General features: G+C 40.0%; 1 protein-coding gene across 1 annotated transcript in view; it reads right to left on the reverse strand.

Annotated features, from left to right (window-relative positions):
- The window catches only part of COL9A1 (collagen type IX alpha 1 chain), a 184,884-nt gene that overhangs the window by 86,632 nt on the left and 77,699 nt on the right, over positions 1-20,553 (reverse strand). The window contains exons 11-14 of the mRNA XM_040349913.1: positions 11,363-11,416; positions 8,611-8,646; positions 3,946-3,969; positions 2,171-2,224 (exon numbers count right to left, since the gene is read on the reverse strand). Of these exons, the coding sequence (XP_040205847.1) occupies positions 2,171-2,224; positions 3,946-3,969; positions 8,611-8,646; positions 11,363-11,416 (168 nt within the window). The remainder of the gene's footprint in view (positions 1-2,170; positions 2,225-3,945; positions 3,970-8,610; positions 8,647-11,362; positions 11,417-20,553) is intronic.

Raw genomic sequence — 20,553 nt, forward strand, 5'->3', positions numbered from 1 at the left:
TAAGATTTAGGGAGTTTAAAAGTATATGAATCTTATGTTATTAATTGTCTGTTTGCACACAAAAAAGCATGTAGTGAGAAAATGCAAACCCATTTTTTAAACTTTGAATATCGAATTCATAATACATTAATGATTGAAGTGATGCAGCCATCTATTACTCTATATTTGTAAGAGTGTTTATGCGTTCCCAACCTTCTGCATTTAAGAACTTACATTGCCATTTCCTGCTCATTAATATTCCATGGAAGGAGCAGATGAAAATTGCTACCCTCAGGGGGGGTTAAAAAAAATCCACATATAATGTAACAACCAAATCTCTCAAATTCTGGAATATTATAAATATATTTGTGAATGTCACAAAATGCATTTTCATTTAGAAAAAGTTAGCATTTTAACAAGAGACAGCTTCTTGCAATGAATTATTCTGTATCCCTGTTATAAATGCTGGTCGCCAACATCAGCTGAATTAATGTATTCTTCAACACTGAAATTACAGTCAATGGCGATGATGTCAATTCAGGTGGTCCTATAACCCCATTCTCTTTATATCTCGATTGTGACAGGTAGCTTTGTGGAACATTAGCTTGGTCATCTGGTTGGAAGCATTGATATACGTATTCATTTGGTCTATGTATTGAATTATCGAATCAATAGCCCAATCTTGCATTGAAAAGAACTCTTGTGACCATTCAAAGTGTGCTTGTCTGTCAATACTGTAGATTATATGGTTCAGGAAGGTTTCCTCCTTAATTAGTGCATGAGTTTTCTCTTTCATTCCAACAGTTTCATAATTAGTTACTATTGAGCCACTATACAATTGAAACATATTTATGAGGCACGCTTAAGGCACTGCAATAGAAATATACACACTGAGTAAGCTAGAACATGTAAATTATACATATAAAGCACAGCTATTTTCAACGTTTTCTTTTTTATATTATTTAAGCATACATTTCTTCTTCTTCTTCTTCGAGGTTACAGGATATATTGAATTTTTCTAACTTACATAATGATAATGTGCAACATCTAATCTCGCTTATTTTAGCCAATTTTTTTCACAAAATGCAGCAGCTAACATATAACTAACACTAACTAACTAATATATAAACTAACACTACAACATGAACAAAACGCCTACTAATATTTTGGTTACGCTAAGGAATTTTCTAGACCCAGTACTTGTGGGTATGCAAGTTAAAGGGGTTGTGAAGGTAAATTTAATTTTCCCCTAAATAGCTTCCTTTACCTTAGTGCAGTCCTCCTTCAATTGCCTCACCCTTCGATTTTGCTTTTAAATGTCCTTATTTCTTCTGAGAAATCCTCACTTCCTGTTCTTCTGTCTGTAACTACACACAGTAATGCAAGGCTTTCTCCCTGGTGTAGAGAAAGCCTCTTGAGGGGGGAGGGGGCGAGCAGGAGTGTCAGAGAAAGGAGCTGTGTGTTAGTAGTGGGTGTCTTGACACTCCTGCTTGCCCCCTCAAAAGGCTTTCTCTACACCAGGGAGAAAGCCTTGCATTACGGTGTGTAGTTACAGACAGAAGAACAGGAAGTGAGGATTTCTTAGAAGAAATAAGGACATTTAAAAGCAAAATGAAGGAGGACTGCACTGAGGTAAAGGAAGCTATTTAGGGAAACATTTTTTTACCTTTACAACCCCTTTAAATACATGTTAAACGGTTCTTCTGTAGCTAATACTGTTTTTTTGGCCTGGCTGAACATTGCCAAACATGTTGTTTGTAGGACAATGTCCGAAAATCCTGCAGATACCTACATTGGTAGGTATTTATGCATTTAAAGACTAGTTTCCCAGCAAAAATATGTACTCAAAAGGGCTTCAGCACATGAGTCTATTCTGCAAATGTTTCTCTCATCCTCCCAATTTGTAGGTGAGAGTGCCGTAAGCTCAGAGAGAAGGTGGTGCATACATTTTACTAATGTAGTTGGGCATATAGCATGAGGCAAACAATTATTTTGGGACACCCCCTGTAATGTGAACATTTTAATTAATGGCATGTGAAGACAATGAATTGTTTTGTGATGTGGATGGATTAATGCATTGAATCACACAATGAGGTAAAATAGCGATTCGTTATGTTCATGAAAAACAGTTACATGAAAAAATAGCACATCACTAAAGTAATGAACCTTTAAAGACTGAGAAGACACTTACCACTGGACCACCGCGACCAAGCTCACCTGGGAGTCCTGATGGACCAGGTGTTCCCTAAAAACAAAAATGAGTAAAGGTTCAGTTATCAGCAAACAGATATACTATATCACTGCAGCCAGCATAAAAAATTGAGAATCTTCAATTGTGTGAGTATTCACTTCAGTTAACCAATCATGTGAAAGGCATTTTCCTGTTTAACCACTTCAGTACTGGACACTTTTGCCTCGTACTCACGTGCAGGATTTCCGTTGGGTATGCAAATTAGCGATTTACGACGATCCACGAACGTAAGTAAACTCATCCCTTTATTCTCTATATCTCTCAGCATGTTTTCTTTGTGTACATGTGCATACAGAGGAGACTCATTGGTTTCTAGTGCTGACCCTTCTTCTACAGCAGGTATGTCTAACCTGTGGCCCCTGGGCCGTAGGTGGCCCAAGACAGCTTTGAATGAGGCCCAACACAAAATCGTAAACTTACTTAAAAATGATTTTATTTTTTGTAAAAATCTGTTTATACAAATCTGGCCTAAGGAAAATGTGACAGTGTCTCTTTATTGGACTTTTGTAAGTTTTATCTTCCCAAAGAAAAATATCCCACTCACAATAACGTCATCAGTTTTTGGCAGCACCTAGTTTAGTGGGCAACTTTTTTCAAGAGTGAAGCACACAAAAGGCAAAATTAGAACCAAAATATCTGATAAGCACTTGAGACTTCATTGAGGGGGATCTATATGGGGGACCTGGCCTGCTCTAAACAAGGATATATATGGGGGGAAGGTAGCGTGCTGACGCAAGACGTGTCGTTCCGAGTGGACGGGCGTTTGATTGAGCCGGCCGGCTTTTTTCTGCTTTTATCCATTACGATTTTGTAAGTGCAACTTTTTATCTATTAAATGGAAATACTGGTAACGTACTTCACTATGTGGGTCCTGTTATTCCTTTCATGTATCCACTGAATATACACAATCGGAGGATTCTAGGACATACTAATTACAGCCCAGGATTTTCAAAGGCCCTGGCTAGGGTTTTAGCCACATGCTGTTTTATTAACACGCTCTGGTAAGCCTCCTGTCTATAGGGTGTTGGTGGTGGTGGTTCCATAAGTCACATTTTAACTCATGTGTGTGCCGGTTCTTGTCATACTTCACCATTGAGTGTTTTTCTTGGGACACGCTTCAATACCGTGGATTCGTTGGAGGTCTCAACATTCATCCCCCCCCCCTGTGAGGATCGTTTAAAGGCCCTGGCTGGGGTTTGCAGCCGCAAGCATTTATTGCTTGCCATGTGGTAAGCCTCCAATTTGTATTAATTCGTGGTGGTGGTTATCGCATACTGTATGCTCTTCTCCAGATCATTTATTCACTATATCATGAACTATATCTATGAGTGGAGGTATGTATAAAAGCATAATACAAAAACCCTCAGAAGCTGTATTCTGCAAAAACTATGGTTTTGTGCAAGATCAAACTTGGATTGATGAGAACCCTTCCTAGAATGCTAACCTTTGGCACCCAGGGTTCTTTAGCTCAGTGTCTGAGTCTAACAACCTGGCACATGGATTTGTTAAATCTTATCAGATATGTAAAGGTTTTGGTTAATTATTACCAAGTTTGGACATTAATGTAAAATAATTGGTCTGATGTGCTCTCTTATTAGTAGGAACATATGCATATGCATTATTGAAAGATAAAACATTAAATATAGGCAGTGATTTGCTAGGAAATAAATGTACTTTATTGTGTCATGAAGAACTGCTGAAATCTCTCTACTTACCCTTGGTCCTGAAACTCCGCCACCCTTTGAAATAGAAAACAGAGAATAAATAAATCTTACATGGTTTAAATATATTTACTTTGCATCAATAGAGCGTTCCAATGTTTCTTTGGTCAACAAACCCTCCTGCTACCCTCTTACTTGTCTGTGTGAAAAATAATGGAAATAAAATTTAAATCATTATTATATAGACCACTTAAGGACCGAGCCTCTTTCTGAGATTTGGTGTTTACAAGTTAAAAAAAAAAAAATTGCTAGAAAATTACTTAGAACCCCCAAACATTATATATATTTTTTCTAACACCCTAGAGAATAAAATGCCCTTGCAATACTTTTTGTCACAGCGTATTTGCGCAGATCTTAATGGCACACTTTTTTGGGAAAAAATTCACTTTTTTGAATTAAAAAATAAGACAACAGTAAAGTTAGCCCAAGATAATTTTATGCCGAGTAAATTGATACCCAACATGTCATGCTTCAAAGTTGCGCCCGCTTGTGGAATGGCGACAAACTTTTACCCTTAAAAATCTCCATAGTCGACATTTAAAAAATTCTACAGGTTGCATGTTTTAAGTTCCAGAGGAAGTCTAGGGCTAGAATTATTGCTCTCGCTCTAATAATACCTCACATGTGTGGTTTGAACACCGTATGCATTCGCTTCTGTACGCGTTTAAAATTTTTATTTATTTTTTCCTATTTATTTTACCTTTTATTTTAGATTTTTACACTGTTCTTTTTTTTAAAAAAAATGGGTCACTTTAATTCCTATTACAAGGAATGTAAACATCACTTGTAATAGAAAAAATCATGACAGGGCCTCTTAAATATGAGATCTGGAGTCAAAAAGACCTCAGATCTCATATTTACACTAAAATGCAATAAAAAAATGTGATGTCATTTAAATGAAACTTTTTAGTAAACTGATGACCCAACCATCAGCACTTACGCTACAAATGCTATCATTTTTTTTATGAAGGACAATAATATAAATTATGTTTATGTTAAAATATTTATGTTAAAATTATGTTTCTTATACTTTAAAGAGTATTCTTGTTTAGTGTTCCTAATTTGTTGATGCATTGGGCCGTAAAAAATTGCTCATTGTTTGTTTATGGGGAAAAAAGTAATTGGCTTACTAGCTGACAACAATGAAGTTCCGTGAAGATACTTGTGAGCTGTTCTGAAGTAACTAATAATGCAGAATTACTTTACTGTGGACCAAATAATAACAATGACTATCTGTGTCAATCCATTTAAACATAATAGCAGCAAACCAGTAAAAGACTAAGCTAATCTATTTCAAATTTCACACCCCAAGACGCTACACTATAGCGCTCTTCTCAGGACTTCTGGGCTAAGGGGAGGGTAAGTACTCCCTGCACTCAGTGCCTGAGTAACCCATACCTCAATGCCTTAAAGTGATTGCAAACCTTCACCTTGTAAAACAACCCATTCAGTTTAAAATAGAAATGAAAGTCAAAACATTTTTGTATAGATATAAAAAAAGGGAAAAAAATATTTATAATGTATTTTTATAAGTGTTCACATCCCTCTGTTCTCAGCTGCATAAGAGCTGGGGGAGGAGAAGCAACAGCACACTGAGCTTCAAGGTGAATAACTGTGTATGTCAGGAGAAGTCTGATGATTGGAGGAGAGCAAACTGAGTTCCCAGCATAGCTAGCTAGAGAACTGATCATAGGGTTTTCTCTTGCGGTAAGTTGTAAGAAACTGGCAAGAACACCTGTGATTTTACATAAAGAAAGCACACAAAGAGAACTGTATACTCTTTCATACAAGTACATGGTACAGCAGGTACATATCAGGAAGTTTTGGGGTAAGTAAAGGTAGGATCTGCTTTCTGTCTCCCAGGTTGTTTAGAATTGCCATTTAAAGCTTGTACAAGTACATTTTAAAATTTGCTTTAACAAAGGATCACATTACAGTTGGGGTCAATGGTATTCACTATATATTTTTAAAAGAAAGAAAAAATATAAAGAACATAAGGTTGTCCAAAACCACTTTCTAAGTAGTGAGGTTAATTTCTAACAAAAAAATGAAATTGTTTATTTAGTCTGCAGAGAACAATCCAACTCAAGCTGTCATAGGCATACTGTACACACAGGAGTCAAAAAGGGACACTTAATTCACATTCCAAACACCCACTGAGTGCTTCCTGACATTAGGACCTGAAAGAATGTGTTGATCCGAAAAATCCAAAACTCACAAGCTTTTGCTTCACTGAGCATTACGTCCACATAATTTTAACTCGCCTGCATCTACATACTATGAAACTGTGACACACATTCACTGCAATGGTTCCTCAAGTGGATCCATTTAACTGGGAGAGTTATAAACATTGTACACCCAATGCATAAGCTGGCCATACACCAATGGAGTTTAACATTAGAAAAATTGTAAATTTCGAATCAGTTTGTTATTGGCTAATGGGGTAAAATTGATGTTTGTTTATCAATCAAAGTGACAGGAAGATTTATAGGCGCAGGATGGAACCTAACAAAATTCTAACTATGAATGTTAATTTTATTCTAAAATAGTTGATATTGTAATGAAACCTGTTAAATACATCTAGGATTCCATTCAAATTTTAAAGGCTTTCAAATGCAATTAGTGAAACGATTTTTAGATGAACGCTCAAATGAAAATGCAACCATGTATAGTGCTCACCTATAAGTCTTGATGTGTTTAGTTTAAATGTAAAATTCCTACCTCAAGAAACAAACTAACTGTTCCTAGCTCCACATGAGCATGTGCACATTTTGGATCATTATTGCAGTTTGATTAAAATTAACTGTAGAAATGACTTTCACTGTTTTATTTCATGCTGTTCCTTGTTTTCATTAGGTTACAAGGGATACAGTATATATCAGACACTGCACTCAGCAGTCTTGCTATAAGACACATTGCAAGACTGTTATAGCCATAAAAAGCATTCATTGTGCAGCAGCAATACAAAAAAATGTCAGCCTGCAATAGATAAATATGGTTACCTCTGCGTATAATGCTAATTATAAAACTATTTTTTTAAGGAGAAGTGAGGCCAAAGCTTTTTTGACCCTTCCTCTCCTGTGGGTCACAGACGTACACTTCGTTCTACACCCGTGTCACTCACACACAGCCGACAGCGGGCTAAAGTCCGCTGTTTGCTGGTGTCACTGAGCCACTCCAGACTCAGTAGGGATTCTGACTTAAATGTTGCGATCTATGCAGATGCCTGACTGGAAGCTGGTTCAGCCTCTCAGTGTGTTTCTGGGAGACTGAGCCAGCCATTCCCACCCCTCCACAGCCCAGTGCTCCAGTGAGCACTGGAGGAGGAGAGCAGAGAGTCGGTGACTAATAGTCACCGGCTCTCTGCTCACTGAAGACTGAAAACCGAGTAATCAGCTTTCTTTGATAGGTCAGTTCTCGGTCTTAGAGCCAGCGGGGAACAGATGCAGCATCTAGGTAAGTATGAAAGTTTATTTTTTTTAATTCTCATAATTCTCTTTTAATACAAAGTTTCCAAAATATTTCTGATGAATAGTGGCTGAATGTTTTCTCACAACCACTTATAAAATGACTGCCCAACCACCAGTGTAGGGCTTAACTGTTAAAAGAAGACCACCAATGGCAAATACATCAGCAGCCAAAGTGCTACATGACAACAATAGGAGATAATGAAATGTTTAACATTGATACTGAATGTATATCTGCATCCAGAGCTATCATGCAAACTTCAGTTGGCCTGTTGAAAGTACAATACAACCCTCACTTGGGCTTAGAGACTAAATTAACTTGAAAGGTGATTTATGTATGACACCCACTTGTATCATATCTTTACGTTCCCTATCTTGTCATGACATAAGATTCTCTAATGACAATTATAACCTTATTTTAGACAATGCCCAGCTTTAAGGAAAATCTGCATTTTTTATTCGATTTACCTCTGAAGGAAATTTATTCCATGTGTAAAAAAAAATGAATACTTTTTGTCTAGCAGACATATATTAGTTGGCCTCAACTGAGCTATGTTTCACATTAATTTAGCTGAAGAATAGTGGCTGAAAAGTATCAGATTGTAAAATACAGCTGATTATAACAGTCATTTAAAATCAGAGCATAGAAATATCAAACCTAGAACAGTTATGATGAGCCTTGCAAACTATAGCAGATAATACTGTAACTGTACAATTAGGGCTACAGAAATAGATATTTGAAACCGTTTCCAAACTGTACCTAACATCTGTTGTATGGTTCTTTCTTATAGTTTATCTATAAAATCCACTGCCTAATAAAATTCATGTCACTTTCTGGTAGAGGTAACACATTTGCAGAAAACATAATATGATTCTAGTGTGATAAAGCAGTAGGTTTCACAAAAGTTGGAGGAAGTCATATATAAAAAATGCATTGAAGTTGACAGAATGATGAAAAGTATTTGTTTATTGTAATTTAACTGAAACTGTGCTGTTTAATATTCTCTTAATGCTTTCCTTTTTTTATTATATGTGTATACAGTATGTCTACAAGGTTTTGTAAAACAGTGTTTTACAACAGACTAAACCAGCCACAGCTATGTAACAGCATAATGTCCTAATGGTCTATCTACCTGTTGAGTATAAGATCTAAGCATGCTTTGCATTATGACACAAGTCATATTACACTTACAGATAGTCCACGAGCCCCTGGAAGTCCTGGTTCACCCTAGAAATAGACACTGGATCATTATCAATGCATAATACAGCATATTACTTCAGACATACAGTACATTTTTGCAGTCTCACCAATAATATTTCCAGTGATGAAAGTGCTAGGGGAAATAGACAGACTGTACTAACTAGAACAGTGGTCCCCAAACTTTCTAAGCAAAGGGCTAGTTTACTGTCCTTCAGAGTTTACAAGGGCCAGACAGTGGTTAGTGGGAGTCGAAAAGGTCCCGACATTAGTGGTAAAAATTAACGCCCCATTGTTTCAGTGGGAGTAATTGTGCCTTGTCATTGGGTCCCATTGTTGGTGTCATTGAGAAAAACCATGCCCCATGGTTGGTGTCATTGTAAGGAATTGTGCCCCATACTTGGTTTCATTGTGAGGAATTGTGTCCCATCGTTGGTATCATTGTGAGGAATTGTGTCCCATCGTTGGTGTCATTGGGACCCATTGTTGGTGTCAGTAGGAGAAACTATGCCCCATTGTGTGTATCAGTGGATGAAATAGTGCCCCAAGGGCCGGATAAAAGCAAGCAAAGAGCCGCATCTGGCCCCCTGGGCCACAGTTTGGAGACCACTGAACTAGAATATGAGCATCTATGTATGGCTTACCAGTGTTTTTCAGAAAATGTTCTTGCCCTAGGCAGGGGTGGACTGACAACTCATGGGGCCCCCGAGCAATAGATGATTATGGGGCCCCCGGACTTACAGATGGCCACCATGCCAGGAGGCAGTGCAGAGGCAGGGCAGCTAAAATCTACGGATTTTCACATCAAAAGCATGTCGGTTTCGGACATATAAGGGACAGATGTAAAAGAAAACACAGATTTTTACATACTATACCTGGTTTTATTGAGCCTGGCAACCCTGATGGGGCCCCCTAGTGGCATGGGGCCCTCGGGCAGTGCCCGAGAGTCCCAATGGTCAGTCCGCCCCTGGCCCTAGGTTTTCTGTTCATTTATGCAATGCTCAGCACCTCTTTACCCTTGCCCTTCCAGGACCAAATGTAATGAATTTCATAAATTTTCTGAAATTCCCACAATGATTGGATAATTCTTTAATGGACACACTATAAAACATTGCAATTGTTACTCGTGAGCAACATGATATCATCAATATAGATAGAACATGGAATCAAGAGCATGAGAACTTTTCAGAATATTGTGACACAATTTATTATAGTAACATAAGAACAACAATGTGCTGTATCCTCCCATATTTTAACCTAGGTGGGGTTACTGAATGAAGTGTTGAACCACTACTGGATGAATACAACAAGAGTCTCAAAACAAAAAAACAAACCCTTTACTAAAAAAAAGGCCTACAAAATAAATGTGTTTTTTCATTTGGTGTAGTTTGTACTTTTTGATACAAATACTGCATCATGGTATATGAGATTTAGTCTAAAGGATCTTTTTTACAAGTTTGCCTGGACAGACTTAGAGGTGTTGTTTCATAAAGAGGCCCCTTCGTTTAGTACCAAGTCATCTGGAAGTTTGCAACCCCCTTGATTTTGGAATACTGGAACGGTGGACAGTTTTTAGTACCAAAATCAAATGCAGATTTCATTCTAAGTATCACTTACCCATAACATCTGGGTTCTTTCTAACTTCAGCTTGTTCAATTTAACTTAGAAACCAATCATATTCTAGGTTTTATTTTTAATGCAGAGAGAGTATTTTCCAGTTTTAGTAAATCAACACCAATGGGTCTATAAAACTAATATATGTGCTTGTAGGCACAACATGCTCTAGGCTTACTTATAACTTGATGGGGTCTGATTTTGGAAAGCTGGCGAAAGGACATGTACATTTTTAGATGAGATAAGAACAAGGGAATCTGTATGTTTTACGAGACTCCCTGCAAACTATAAAATTTACTGCATACTGAACCTCCTTATGTTTTTTATGCCTACCAATCATTCTAAATATTTCACAATTTTATTGGTGATATCATCTTCAATATATATACTGTGTATAAACACATTTTTTTCCATTACTTTCCCCTCGTTTTCTTTTGCAACCTTTTTCAATACTTAGTTTTACCCACTTACTGTACAGCATGCAGAATCTATTATGCCTTGTACACACGACCAGTTTTCACAAACGAGAAAACTGACATTTTTTATATTGGTCGTGAAAACCGGTCGTGTGTATGCTCCCTAGCAGTTTTCTCAACAAAAAAACTGCCCGCCAAGAAATTGAAACCAGCTCTCTTTTCTCTCGTCGTGTTTCCCATCGATTGTTTTTCGCGACAAGAAAAAGACTGTGCATATGCTTTTCCGAGGGGAAAAAAACGTGCATGCTCAGAATTAAGTATGCAGCCCAAAGGGTGGCACCATTTGAAAGGATTTTCCCCTTTATAGTCCCATCGTACGTGTTGTATGCCACAGCGCATTGGTAGGACGTTCTTTTGCATGAACATGTGTATGCAAGTCAGGCTGGAGAGGAATCACGTCGGGAAAAAAATAGTCGTGTGTACAAGGCAATATAACCATATAAAAACCAACTTGAAAAATTGGTTTAAAGCCCTGTTTAACTAAGACTAAGATTGTACAATAATATAACTATTCATATCTCAAATCAATACATGTTTTACTGCATTTTGTTATCAATTAAAAAGACACATTCATTTTATTGAAAACTGACTTATACATATATTATTATTTACATGCACATTTTAAGTACATGTTGAAAAAATGAATTCATACAGACCTTCTGCCCTCTTGGGCCAAGAGGGCCAGGAGATCCATCAGGTCCTGTCAGTCCCTGTTAGACAAAAGCAAAAATGATAAATAATTGTGCATAGTTGTGTTTAGAATATTGTCACCAACAGCTAATTTCATTCATAGTCTCCTATACTGAAAAGAGGACAATAATTTTTCTTCTAAATGGAAGGGAAAGTGGCAGGTCCAGGCTTAGTACATCATTCTGAAACTGCAGTGCCATTAGTTTCACTATATAGCATTGCCTGCACATAATTTAAATGGCTGATCACCACTCAGCTACTTCACAAGACTACATTCTTACTTTGAGTCAGAGCTGAAATGCTGCAACTCACTTTACTAGCAGTCAGCATGCTTATTCCAAGATGGAAATTGGATAGGTGGAGTCTATGTAAGGCTGGATCATAGTAAGCAATTGCCAGCCTGATGTAAACCCTGTAACCATATCAAGTGACAGCACACAAAGTTCCAAAAACATGGCTTCTTTCCCATATTAAAAGCTAAAGTGCTAATCAGAATTTCTCCACAAAAAAAGCCTTAGGCCCAGATTCACAAAGCACTTACGCCGACGTATAACAAGATATGCCGACGTAAGTGCAAATGTGTGCCGTCGTATCTGTGCGCCGGACCCACAAACTAAGATGCGCCTAAAAACAGGCTTCATCCCGCCGACGTAACTTGCCTACGCCGGCGTAGGGTGGGCGCACATACGTATCTGTCTGGCACTTGGCCCATCATTTGCATGGTGTCATGCCTTATTTGCATGGCTCACGCCCACTTCCACCTACACCGGTGTACGCCTTCGAAACCCAGCGCAGCATTGGGAGCACTGGCTTGGTGAATTCCATGCTTGCCTCTCTGTGCTGCGTTGGCGTAGCGTACATTGTTTGCGCTACGGCGGCGTAATGTGCGCCCGCTCTTTATGAATCTGGGCCTTACTGTATATGTAATCATTTTCATCAGATCAATTAACTAAGTTTGTGCTGTATATTGTAATTATTTTTGTGTGCTGTGAGCAAGTTTCAGATTTCGGGCTAACATGGGCTCCTAGGCAAACCCAAGCTGCTTACAGTTTGCTAACCCTTCAACCCAATTACTGCTTTTCCAGCAATAGCAACTAAGATCAGCTGTATTAAAAGGGCCAGTTATGAAGGCATGAAGACCCTGTTATGTGCCAGCTCCCCCAACTGCAGTTGCTGTTTAACTGGTAGACCCCCTTGCAGTTTTTTGTTTTGTTGGGGGGTTAATTTTTTTATTTAATGTGTGTAATATATATATATATATATATATATATGTGTGTGTGTATGTGTATATATATATATATATATATATATATATATATGTGTGTGTATATATATATATATATATATATTGCAGTAAAGTATTTTGCATCCGACAGAGGACTGAAGTGAGCAGTCATCCTATTCCATCTGGTGGCACTGCCTGTACCTACAGGCCACTGCTCTTCAAGGCCAGTCCACAGAGCTCTTTAGTGTGGGTTTTATCAACATATTTGCTGGCAACAGCACCATTGTGGTCTGCAGCCTCTGCATGCAGCATATTAAAAGTACCTGCTAAAAGTACCTGCAATTAGAGCACCACATGCATGATAAGACACATGGGAGCAGCACCTCAATGATATCAGTCTGCAGCGAAAGGCCTACATTCCTCCTCCTTATCATTCCTAATTGCTTTCCACATCTCACAACTCCAGTCCACATATTTCTGCTGCTGCATCTGCTGATACATCTGCAACCTCCTGTGACAGGAGGGGAAGTCTCACAACGGTTTAGGATATGCCAGGTCAGGCAGGTAAGAAGGTCATCATGGAGCCATGTTGAGAAGGGTCAAGCAAAGGCCACCAGCAGCACCCTTCACAGGCAGGTGTCTCTTTTACATGTGCTGGAGCCAAAAGAAAAAATGTCCCCAAATCACCCTCATGAGCATCACCTTAGTGGCAGCTTGGCAAAACCGAAGCTTGTGGAAATAGCCCCCCTTCCACATGTTTATGGCCTGTGCTACAATACAATGCCAAGTACCCAGCTGTCATCATTTTGCCCAGAAAACCATCCCCACACTCTACCTGTGTATGTAATGTGCCTGTGTTGCTGTATCATGCTATTAATGGTAGGGTCAGTCCCAGGACAGAACCATTCAGTGCCCAGGGCAAGGATTGCAAACTGTGCCCCCTCCACCACTACTAATGCAAAGTTGTAGAACGGGTGTACCACCCTTCATTCATTCTCTGCCCCCATGTTCTGTTGTGCCCAGAGCAGCTACCCTTCCTGCCCACCCCTTGTCCCAGTCCTGGGTAGGGTTAACTACAAGCAGCAAGCATGGGCAGGGAAGCTGCATATTCTTCACCACAAACTGTGTCCAGTTGCTGGTAGCTGTTAAAGCAGAATGGGCCACTCCACTGGAGTTGGAGGTGCCACTTCATGTCTTGTTAGCATTTGTAACCGTGAAGTTACCTTTACCTCCTTCCCCTTAATGGCCTCATCCCCCAACCAGTCAGAAACAATAGCCTTCCCCTGCCAGTGCCACAGAGCCTATAAAACATCCCAGGCAAATGCATTTGGGACAGGAGTCACACTGGACTGAAGATTCTGGTAGCTTTCCAGAACCAGGCTGAAAGGGTGCTGACCCACGGGATCTTGTGCCAGGGAAGGTCTGTGTGTGACCCTTCAGCAGGAAAAGTTAACACACCTACTTGGCACATGCCCTTAACCTGGAGGTGCAATTGCTCCTATTAAAGAATACTGGCTTCTAGAAGGTCTTGCATCAGTCCAGAAGACACTGTTCCCAATTTGGACACTCATACCCTTTCTATGTCTGCCTGGCAGAAATGCAGTGCCAATACATGTTGCCTTAAATTCATCTGATCACCCTAGGCACTGGAATTCAATGTTGGCGAGGCCGTAGAGGCTGCACCAGGCAGGTTATCAATGATTACCTATGAGATTATGGTACAATGACAGGCTCTAGAGAGCTGGGATTATTTTCACCATGTCAGTGGCTTATGATTTAGGATACTTGCAGCCTCTTGGCACATTTTGAAGAAGTGACCAGAATGGTGAGTTGCAACAATGTGGAGATTAGTGACAAAATCCTTCTCGTTTTTTATTAGAGCAGACACTCCATAGCCTGATTACACTGGGCACCAGAGGCACAGCAGCAGTTAAAAGAGCAGAAGCATTTTCTCTTGTCTCTAGGCCAGCAAGATTTTTTGCTGATCTACTGCCACCATTCTAAAAGTAGCACAACCTTTGAGGAGGTGCTGCCTAATAACCTATTGGCCACATTTCTTAATAAAGAATCCCCCCCTCTCATGACTAGCATGCCTTTGACTGCCTGATCCCTGAATGGAGGGGCAGCAGTGGCAGCTGATTCAGTAATGCATTTAGGAGTTTTTTTAAACCACAGCAGACAGGCCCAGCTGCAGTCAGCATTAACAGGCAGCACATTTATCACATGGTTTTGAACTACATTGGACCCAGGGCTGATGTAGGCACTCTTAAAAGTCAGTACCCCATGAACTACTGGATGTCCAGGCTGGATCACTGGCCAAAGCTTGCAATTATATGTTAGAGCTTATGGCTTGCCCTGTAGCCAGTATGCTGTCTGAGAGGGCCTTTAGTGCAGCAGGAGCTTTTGTTACTTAGAGGTGAATCCACCTGTCCCCTGGCACTGTGGGCTACCTCACTTTCATTACAATGAGCCAGTCCTGGATTACCAATGAGTTCACTGCAGCTTATTCTCATGCTCCGGCATTTGAAACTATTTTTTCTTATATAATATACTATAACATTTATTTTAAGATAAACCCTGCTTCATCCCTCTTATATCATAGCCTAACAAATCTGTTACAAACTGCCTGACATAAGAATAGTATGTAAGAACATGAATAGGCAGAAAATTAAAAAAGACAAGGCATGTTTATCTCACAAAAATTGTACCATGGCTGGACGGCTGGTAAGCAAACACACACATGAAGTCTCTATTTGGAATATTTTGGGAATAACTAGAGATACAGAGATGGGAAGGGGTTTGAGGAATGTGGACTACTGGCTTTAAACTGTTTTTGTGCACTCTGTTTTGGCATTTTATTACACTTTTATAACTGGCTGCAGACCACAATGGTGCTGTTGTGCTACTTCTACAAAGTTGAAGGTTTCAACTTTATAATCCTGTAGCTTTTTGATATGTTGTGGCTGCTACTTCCAATGGTCATTTCAGGCATATTACCATTTCATAAAAAATAAATCAGGTTTTGCAGCCAAAACTAGCTAAGAAGCAATTTTGTTTACGTCAAAGGGAATCAGTTTGGAGTACTGCTGCTGTATTTAAACTTGAGTAAAGTTAATCAAGTTTTGTGTATTTTTAACTAGCTATACTGCTTGGGTGACTATTTACTACCTTTTCATTCTGTTCTATACAGCTGAAACTTTTTTCTATACATACAAAATATGTAAATCTAGAATACAGCTTAAAGACACCCCCCTAACATATAATTTGAAGTATTTTCCATGTTACTCTTGAATGAGCATTAAAAGGAAGACCCCCTCTGCACTGTCTGGTATTTCTTCCTCCCTGGGCAATGCCCTGTGTCCTTTAAAAAAAAAGAATACTTTGCCTATTAGCCTTGAAAATTACCACAATTTCATTTCAAGCTTCATCCTCTATAGATTTCAATGGTGTTCCATTTTAAATGCAGACTTCATGCAGCATTCGATTACCCCACCCACCACCACCACTACAAATCAAACCCAGACCCATTTCCTAGTTAAGTTAAGGGAGAACCATTGAAACATAACAAACACTAGCCATGACGTCAGTGATGAATAGCTTGTGGTTTTAGAACATGTACTGAAAGCTGCCTGCTGTCTTTATCCTTCTAATGTTATTTTTATATTATTTATAATTAGTAAGTTAAATGCATAAATTCCACTTAAGCACGAAACGGAGACTTAAAAACTGTCTTATACCACCCACTCACTTAGGTTAAAAAAAGACATATATCCATCACATTTAACCAAAAAACTAAAATAAATGAATGACTTGAAACTGTGCATCCTCTGAAACGTAAACCTGCAGTTGATTAAGGGCTAATAGTCGCTTCAGTCTAGTTACAATGCATTATATTGTAGTTTGCGAAACAGTGACATAGATGTAAAAAATAAACAAACTGCTACACTGCCATCTAGTGGATAATAAAGAAAGCAGTGAATGTTTCACACAGAAAGTGATCTACCCCATCAATGTAATCAGTAACAATATATGGTACTTATTTTACTTTGAGCATGTTTTACAAATGAACATAAATAAATTGTATAATTTTAAAATTGCAGTTCTTTGTAGTGAGCTATTTTAATCATTTACTGCATGAAGTCACTAGAGAATTTAATGTTGTACGTAATAGGTTTGCTGAGTTGGCAGCACCTAAACAAAGAGTAAAATTTGTGCCGATATATGTCTATGTATGTACAAAGTGTATTTTCCTAAAAGACACATGTGGGCCAGTGCCTAGGGCATAAGATTTAAAGGGGCAGCACCAAGCCTCAATATGTACAAATTATTATAGATTTTTCCGTATTTTGTTTCTCTCTTCTAAAATGTTAAACCTAACATTATCCACAACCTCATTTTGTATTGGGCAAGGAGGGGAAGGATTATAACCATTATTAGGTTTATATTTGCAAACTATGTCCCGAGACAAACTTCCCATTTTCTTTTAGAACAGGAAGTGACGGAAAATATCTCCAGTGATGTCAAAGAGTCAAACAACAACAACCTCTGTCAGATTATTATTACTGTCTGTGTTATTCTGTCCCATTGACAACTGTTCCAATGGCTTGTTGATTGGCATTTGGGAAATTTCACCTCACTTCTTTTCCCAGCAAAGCAGGGTCACACCCAGCAATATAAAACTTCAGAAAATAATTTGCTCTTCCTAAATACATCTAAAACGAAAAACCAAAAAAATCACTATATCAATTTTTTTTAAGCTGAAGATTAATTATGTATTAATGAATATAGATGACCTGTTGGGCATTTGTTATATATGTGTCTATATTAGGGAGATTTACAAATTCTATTTTTACTGGCTACCATCTGAAAATGTTGGCCTGTTAAATGGTGCACACGGGAGGAGGAGCAGATGTGAGGTGCGGACATGGAGCACTAAGTTGAGCTGTGGACATGGGGGGTGCAGAGGTGAGTTGTGGAAGAGGTAGGCAGAAGTTATATAGATAGATATATATAGCAATAGATAGGGGGTTGCAGAGGTAAACTGCAGATGGGGGAGGATGCAAAGGTGAACTGTGGACAAGGGTTGCAAAGGACAGCTGTGGAAGTGAGTGCAGAAGTGAGCTGTGGACAAGGGGTGGCAGAAAAGTGCTGTGGACATGGAGGGTGCTGACGTGAGCTGTGGATGACAAGTGAAAAGATCAGCAGTGGACATGGGGGGGAGGGGGCAGAGGTGAGCTGTGGACAAAGGGGGGCAGATGAGAGCTGTGGACATGGGGGTGCAGAGATGAGCTGTAAACAGGAGGTGCAAAAGTGAAATGTGGCAGAGGTTAGCTGTGCAAGCGGAGTGCAAACGTTAGCTGTGGAGAGGCACAGAGGTGAGCTGCAGATGGAGGTGCAGAGGTGAGCTGTAGATAGAGGGTGCAGAGGTAAACTATAGATGAGGGTTGCAGAGGTGAACTGTGGACAGGGGGCACAGTGATTAACTGTGGACCGGTGGTGCATAGGTGAGCTGTGGACAGGTGGTGCAGAGGTGGACTGTTAATAGAGGGTGCAACGCTGAACTGTGGACAGGGAGTGCAGAGGTGGACTGTGGACAGAGGGTAAATAAGTGAACTGTGGACATGTGGTGCAGAGGTGGACTGTGGACAGGGGGTGCAGAGGTCTACTGTGGACAGGGGGTGCAAAGGTGAGCGGAGCTGTGAACAGGGGTGCAAAGGTAAGCTATTGACAGGAGTGCAGAGGAGAACTGTGGACTAAGGTGCAGAGGTGAATGACAGGGGTTGATTTTGGTTGGTTTGCCTGGGAGAGGTTTCTACTGGGGAAGGGGTGCCTCCCTTCTGTTACAAGGCTGACAGGAGTCGTGATAATGGCATCACTACTCTTGTCAGCCCAGCACTGGGAGCAGCAAGGAGAGGAGGAAAGGGTCGGGAGACGGTGTGGGTTGAGTTCTTGCTTCCCCTTCTCCTAACTACCAGTGCAGTGATCCTGTATTAACAAGCAGGTGACGGTGTTCACAGATACACAGAAGCTGCACTAGAAGGAAGGATGAGTGTGAGAGACAGCACAGCCCACATCACTGAATGCAGACGTGTCCAGGAGAGAGCCGTGAGTGGAGGAGAGAGCCATCAACACAAGCATGTGATCAATGTTAAAACTAAGCTGCACAATGATTTAGAAAAACGATTGACTGCTGGGCGTATGATGCCCTAAGCTTGCACATCATGAATGGGGGGGGGGGGGGGGGGAGTTTGGCATCCTTGCCCTGGGCGCTGGATAACCTTGTCCTGGCACTGACTGTATCTTACATATTTATGTATGTTACATACAAATGGCTGTCGGACTGAAATGAGTGCAAAGTGGTGCACGTTATGCATTCTTGAGCCCTGCACACTGTGCACTGAGCTGCAAATTACCAGAGTCACAACCAGTGCTATGGATACCAATTATTAAAACTTATAGAAGAGTATTTATACTCACCTCTTTAAAAAAAAAAAAAAAAAAAAGCACCTCTCTGAAGGCTTGTGTCTTCTACCTTCCTTCTGTTCTGGGGTTGCCACCCCCTTAAAACTTTTCTGTGAGTATGGGATGCCTATATCCCCCACCATGCACAGTAATTCTATCCTCTGACCCCTATGCCACTACTGAGATCTGTGGTGCCATAGAGGGTTGGATGAAGGGGACACAGGTATCCAAAACTCCCTGAAACAGGGAGAAAGTAGAACACACAGGCTTCCCGGGGAGCAAGTTTAACACCAAATCTATCCATGACTGCAAGTAATTTCTCCATGTGCGATTATACAGTACACGAACAACTGTGAACAACATAGGACAGTGTCAGTGTGTCACGGATTTGTACAGGCTTCCTGCCCGCGATTGGAAACACTTGGAAATAACCAGTGCCGATCCTGACCCCCCTGGGGCCCTAAGCAAAATGACATGTCACATTAAAGTTGAGAAGCGGGGGGGGGGGTGGCTACCGAAAATGACATGTCACATTAAAGTTAAAGCGGGGGGGGGGGTTGTTCTGCTGTCATTACATCTTACATTAAATTGAGAAGCGAGGGGTGCCTTATGTGAAACTGTGACCCGCAACAAAAATGACAGGTGACACTGAAGGCTCTACCATGTCCTCTTGCATGACAAACCGCTAGAAGTGGCGACAAGGACAGAGCTCATCCTAGCTTAAAACATCTAGTAGGAAAAGGAAGTCCTAAAACTTGCATATCACAGCCAAACCCTGTAAGGAGGTTATGACACCATAAGCCTGTAAGGAGGTTATGACACCCCAACATGTTTAACTTCGCCCCTGGAGCTTAATCATGGGGTTTTTCTGTGATGTGCGTCGTTTAGGACTTCCTTTCCGTTATATATAGAGCTATTATATAACAAAGTGCTTTAGAGAGAACATAGAACATTTCACACATACCACTACCTAATTAAGGAGCCTACAAACTTATGCACCTAGCACACATAATATCCAGTCTATGAGGAAATAATACACCTACTAAAATATTTTGGGGAGGAAACCAGAAGTCCTGAAGGAAACCTACATAAACACCTATAGAACATACACTATATTATCTAAAGTATTGAAACACCTGCCTTTACACGCACATGAACTTTATTGTCGTCTTAGTCCATAGGGTTCAGTATTGAGTTGGCCCACCCTTTGCAGCTATAACAGCTTCAACTCTTCTGGGAAGACTGTCCACAGGATTTAGGAGTGTGTCTACAGGGAGTGCAGAATTATTAGGCAAATGAGTATTTTGACCACATCATCCTCTTTATGCATGTTGTCTTACTCCAAGCTGTATAAGCTCGAAAGCCTACTACCAATTAAGCATATTAGGTGATGTGCATCTCTGTAATGAGAAGGGGTGTGGTCTAATGACATCAACACCCTATATCAGGTGTGCATAATTATTAGTCAAC

Source organism: Rana temporaria, chromosome 4, assembly GCF_905171775.1.
Source record: "Rana temporaria chromosome 4, aRanTem1.1, whole genome shotgun sequence".
In the NCBI taxonomy this organism is placed as follows: domain Eukaryota; kingdom Metazoa; phylum Chordata; class Amphibia; order Anura; family Ranidae; genus Rana; species Rana temporaria.